The following is a 6,263-nucleotide window of genomic DNA, read 5'->3' as shown; positions in this document are numbered from 1 at the left end:
TGACTGTAAGATGGCCGCTGGCCTGCTTAAATACTATTGCCTAGGAATCACGAATACAAAATTTGAAATTTAAAAATAGTTACAGACCAGTTATTTAAATATCGCTAAATTTAAAACATCATATTCCGAATAATCTCTTTGGTAGCAAATTTTAGAAAATCGAAGGTGACTTGACGGTTTACGTCAATCACGTAAATAAATATGTCAAACAATTAGGAATGCAGAAAATAAGATTAATTCAACTACAAAACTAACTAAAATTATATAAAATAAGAGGAAAAACGGTGAGGTAAGTTTTTAGATAACTCAGGGCGGCTCAAGTTGTATAACTTGGAAAAGTTAGGGAAATTGAGAAACAAGCTAAGCTATGCAGAGGTCCCAGTCTTCCCACGCAACAGGAAGGTTCATGAGAGTGTGGGCGTTAAGCCGAATGTTTTATGTATTTCTTAATGATTTTATGTTTAAACTCTTTTATATACATTTAGCAATTTTATGTTTTTACAATTTTACAGTCAAATTAATTTTCCAAATTATTTATATCAGATCATTCTAATGTTGTATCCAATGAATTTATTAATTAGCCTAATTAAGTCAGATACTTAATTGCTATCTATAGTCATTTTAATTGTTAATTATTATATCACGCATTTTACCTTTTAACCTATTTACATAAACTGATTTAACTTATTACAATTAATTAATTTATATAAACGATGAACTATGTATAATTAAATCAAAGATCAAATGTTAATGTTACATATTTTGTATGTTGAAGCGGACAAACAAATCCCTTCTTATTAGTAGATAATTTTAACAGCGAGCGCGCGCAACGACTGCATAACTGGGCTCACGGCCGACCGGTTCTCAGCCGGCCGCCCCTGCGCCCGCGCAGTGCCCCGCGAGCCACGCTCGACAGTCCATCAGCCGCCTTGACGCGAAGTGCATGTCGCTGCGCCGCGCAATTGCACTGCAATCGCGTTTCCGTGCATTTAGCTCGCGCTTTATAGTTTTTAAGTGCCTATCGCTTGCTATTTCTCCTTCTGTATACTACGCTTCGGATCTATCGCTTACGATGTGTGTGCTCAAGATTAAAGCTGCAAAACTCATCTAGCTTGTTTGCTTTCTACACCCAGAGCTAGTACCTATCTCAAGTAAGTGAATAAAGTGGTGAAGTACTGCGTTACTACGCATCCCACATTGGTGACACCCTGTTAAACACCTCAGAATGGCAAGCGGTAGTGGCACTGAACCGGACAAAGAGGTACCGTTACAAAATGGCGCCGAGCAGTTAACGGCCGAATCATTTCGGGTTGGCGTCAAGGTGCCACCCTTTTATCCTGACAAACCTGCGCTATGGTTTGCGCAGCTGGAAGGGCAATTTCGTTTATCTCGAGTAACGACCGACGAGACAAAATTTTATTATGCCATGGCGCAGCTTGAACCTCAATATGCGGCGGAGGTCGAAGATATCATTACATCACCGCCGGACGAGGACAAATATGGAAAGCTGAAGACTGAGCTGATTAAGCGGCTTTCTGCGTCGCGCGAGAGGAAGGTTCAGCAGGTCCTGAATCTTGAAGAGCTAGGAGACAGGAAACCTTCACAGTTTCTTCGACACCTTCAGCACCTGGCAGGACCTGGACTTCCTGAGGACTTCCTACGTTCCATCTGGGTCAACCGGCTACCACAACGGACGCAGGATATTGTCGCGTCGCAACTAAAATCATCCCTAGAGGACTTGGCGGAGCTCGCCGATCGCCATTACGTGTCACGCCGGCACCACCTGGGTTGAATCACTCCCACTGGTGTTATTAGGCGTAAGGAACGCCTTCAAGGAAGACCTCCAAGCCTCTTCTGCGGAGCTCGTCTACGGACAGCCCTTACGTATGCCTGGTGAATTTTTCAACCCAGGGGCTGACCCATTTCCTGATGTGACGGACTACTTGTCTCGGCTTCGCACGTTTACGAAGAACTTGCACCCGACACCAGCTTCCCGTCACGTAAGTCAGCGTCGTACATTCATTTTCAACGACCTAGCAACGTCTTCGCATGTATTTCTGAGAGACGATACTCTTTGCAAGTCGTTGAAGCCAGCTTACACGGGTCCCTATAAGGTCCTTCAGAGAGGTCCAAAAGTGTTCACTCTACTCATTAATGGTAAGTCTGTGACAGTATCTGTAGACCGGATAAAGCCAGCCTACATACTTCACGACACACATACCAATCATACAACACATAAAACACAAACACATAACAATTCCCACAATACAACCACCACTGGTTCAACTTTGAATGGGGAAAATGTCGTCAAACGTACACGTTCAGGACGTGTAGTTCATTTTCCTGACTATTATCGCCCTTAGCCGGTCTCTGGAGGGGGGTGATGTGGGCGTTAAGCCGAATGTTTTATGTATTTCTTAATGATTTTATGTTTAAACTCTTTTATATACATTTAGCAATTTTATGTTTTTACAATTTTACAGTCAAATTAATTTTCCAAATTATTTATATCAGATCATTCTAATGTTGTATCCAATGAATTTATTAATTAGCCTAATTAAGTCAGATACTTAATTGCTATCTATAGTCATTTTAATTGTTAATTATTATATCACGCATTTTACCTTTTAACCTATTTACATAAACTGATTTAACTTATTACAATTAATTAATTTATATAAACGATGAACTATGTACAATTAAATCAAAGATCAAATGTTAATGTTACATATTTTGTATGTTGAAGCGGACAAACAAATCCCTTCTTATTAGTAGATAATTTTAACAGCGAGCGCGCGCAACGACTGCATAACTGGGCTCACGGCCGACCGGTTCTCAGCCGGCCGCCCCTGCGCCCGCGCAGTGCCCCGCGAGCCACGCTCGACAGTCCATCAGCCGCCTTGACGCGAAGTGCATGTCGCTGCGCCGCGCAATTGCACTGCAATCGCGTTTCCGCGCATTTAGCTCGCGCTTTATAGTTTTTAAGTGCCTATCGCTTGCTATTTCTCCTTCTGTATACTACGCTTCGGATCTATCGCTTACGATGTGTGTGCTCAAGATTAAAGCTGCAAAACTCATCTAGCTTGTTTGCTTTCTACACCCAGAGCTAGTACCTATCTCAAGTAAGTGAATAAAGTGGTGAAGTACTGCGTTACTACGCATCCCACAAGAGCTTAAACCATCTCTGTAATGTTATCCCGTGGATTTCAGATGCAGATCAAGGATAAAAGTAAAGTAATTAGAGCCAGAAAACGCAATTTAGAAGGTTCGAACACTCGAAGTCATAACAGTAAATGTTCAACAAGGAGGAGTTTTAGAAGTGTTCTAGAGGATTGTTCCAAGGTAATACTACACTGGCAACCAAAAAACGCAATATCCCGAGAAACATGCACATGTTAGCTGCACTAACTTATATTTAGGAGGTTATGGCAATGTTGCAAATGATACTTAATAGTTAGATTGCATATTTAACATCCCATTAATAATGCATATGTAAAATGCAGTTAACTTTCAATTAGGCGTTTATGGCAAGGTTGCTATCATTACTTACAGACAGGTTGCATGTTTAACATCCCATTAACAATGCATGTGTTAGCTGCACTTAACTTCCATTTGGTAATTATGGCAAGGTTGCAATCATTGTTAACAGGTAGGTTGCATATTTATCATCCCATTAACAATGCATGTGTTAGCTGCACTTAACTTCCATTTGGTGATTATGGCAAGGTTCAAAACAAAAAAACGTCTGCTGTTTGGGTGCACTCCTGCGGCAACGTATTGTGTTCCGAAAAAGAAAACAATAAAGAAACTGTTATTGATTCTTAAAGACTTCCTATTTAAACTCCTTTAATAAATAAATAAACTCCTCTAGTGTATTATGCCCGACTATAGTGATAGTGCTTGGTGAGAGTAAAAGAGAAAGATCCAGCAATTCAGTTTTCGCGGTAGGCTTCCTGGCGTAGGAAGCGAATGCACGAGTTGTAAGCGCATGAAATTATTTGCCTAGTCTTTTTTGGTGCGGACTGCGAAGGAATGGAATTCGCTCTCGTCGTCTGTATTCCCTGACAAATATGACCTCGGTCTCTTTAAAACTAGAGTGAATAGGCTATTACTGAACCATTGAGCTCCATCTTAGGCTCTGTCTTTACTTTCCATCAGTTGATGGATAATGAAGTCTTGGGTCAACCGCCGGTCAGCTTATAATTAAAAAAAAAATAGTTTTTTGACAAGTATTTTCTGCAACGTTAATATTCAGAGAGGAAATGAGGGTTTGTAACGAGGTTCACTTTCTTCTTATAATCTAAAAAAAAACATAAATATGTATTGTTATTTTCATACACTAACTTGTAAAAGGCTCTCTTTATTCTTCGAAAACGTATGAGAAATTAAAATAATCAGAACAAACAACAAGTTAAGCATTCCGAACCAAAACTATTGTTATTGTTGGCGCAAGTTCTTGCGAAATGATGTAGGCGATACGATTTGGATTTTTAACAATATTTTAATGATCGGAGCGATTAAATACAAGAATTTCGAATGAGAATAATATAATGGACGCGCGACCCAGTGATGCGTGGTGTCGGCATCTAAACGGATCGCCGGTCGCGGCACTGCGTAGATGAAGCGTGTATGTGTGCGAGGTGCGCGCACGCACACATGGATGGCGCGTTAACAGTTATTAAAAATAATTTTGACAAAATAATTTTTATTGACCTGCTAGATATCACATAGTAACTGCTACTTTTTGGCTTATCACTTGTGTAGCCAGTTTCACCTTCATCTTTTGAAAGTTACCGGGATTTATGTGGGGTACTGTCAGTTTATTTACAAGCCGTATGCCTTTGTATGCCGGGTTTTCTTTAAATAAGTTGACAACATGTGTCCATTTCGCGATTTTGCTCTCCCCATCAATGGTGCATTTAAGGTCTTTTTCCATACAATTATTTCGGCGTACCACGTCAAAATATCCCATACCAAAATATTTTTACTAATATCTCATACAAGAGTATTCTTTTCCTTTGTAATGATAGAATCATATGAAAGAACCTGCTTAATGCAGGATTCCGGGCTTTAGTGCCTGTTCCACGAAATGTGCCAGGGTCAAGGTTTCGAAAATATTTTTTTTTTCATGAAGGGATTAGAATTAGCCCTTTTTCTTTTCTAATCTGAATAGCCAATGAACTAGGCTACCCATAGGTATTTTTTGTTTTAAAATCGAACCACTTTAAGGAGGTGATAATCATAATGTTCCACATGTTCCAAGGTGTTCCGGGGTTTTCGGACGTCAAACTTCTAGCCAGCTAGCCACTATACTACTACTCTTTACTCAATAATAATAATAATAATTATATATATATATATATATATATATATATATATATATATATATAAGAGTAGTAGATAGTAGTAGTCTGGACATCACGTAGAGGTCTCAGTAGACGACTCTGAGGTCCCAGAACCCCGGAACACCTTGGAACATTGGAACATGGACATTTTTGACCCACTTATGGTATTTTAATTTGGAAAAAAAATACCTACGTGTAGCGTGGTCTATTAGCATACCAGATTAAGAATTTAATTTAGAAAATTTCGTTCTATCTATTGAAAAAAAAAAATACTTTACCATACCTACCATGGAACATTCTGTGGAACTAGGTTGGAACACGAGGTGGAACAGCCGGATCAAGAAGTATGAGGGCCCATTTGAACTATTCCCATGAACCACTTCTTTTAAGCCAAAGATACCTCCCACTCCTGTCCCTAGGTGAGTGAGTGATGACTTTGAGTTAATATTTATCAAAAATCGAACCGGGATGTTTCGTCAGACTCAGATCCTATGGCTCTTGACTATAGCGACAGTATGAAGGCATTGGTAATGAACAGTCCTCACCTAGCATTTCTTCTATTATCTTGGCATGATTTGAAATCTAAAAAAAATATATATATACTTCCAAAGTGGAACAGTTAGATCAATGTCAGTACATAGTATTAGTCAAGTGCTACGGAGACCATATGTCCTAAAAGAGTCTATTTTTTGAATTTCAAATCATTTAAGGATTGTACAGGAAAAATGAACAATATTTTTTTGATCTACAAATTAATAAATACGTACTTGGTTTTAAAACATTTATTATTCACATATATTTCAAGAACCGGTATTATTTTCGAGGTTCTCGCTGTTGTTCCTACTCCTTCCGCTGCTGCTCGCGTTTTTTCTCTTCTTCAATCCTTAATTCGTCTCTTCTCTTTTGTCCCTCTTCTAA

General features: G+C 39.2%; 1 protein-coding gene across 1 annotated transcript; it reads left to right on the top strand.

Annotated features, from left to right (window-relative positions):
* The first annotated feature begins 733 nt into the window (after positions 1-733).
* LOC133525286 (uncharacterized) lies at positions 734-1,792 on the top strand. The gene is made up of 2 exons (XM_061861573.1): positions 734-1,014; positions 1,134-1,792. Exon 2 carries the CDS (start codon positions 1,226-1,228, stop codon positions 1,790-1,792), a length of 567 nt encoding a protein of 188 aa, XP_061717557.1. The 5' UTR covers positions 734-1,014; positions 1,134-1,225.
* The last annotated feature ends 4,471 nt before the right edge of the window (positions 1,793-6,263 follow it).

Source organism: Cydia pomonella, chromosome 14 (genome assembly GCF_033807575.1).
Source record: "Cydia pomonella isolate Wapato2018A chromosome 14, ilCydPomo1, whole genome shotgun sequence".
Taxonomy (NCBI): Eukaryota; Metazoa; Arthropoda; class Insecta; order Lepidoptera; family Tortricidae; genus Cydia; species Cydia pomonella.
Note: the sequence above shows the minus strand (reverse complement) of the source record. Positions and strands in the feature narration are given on the sequence as shown.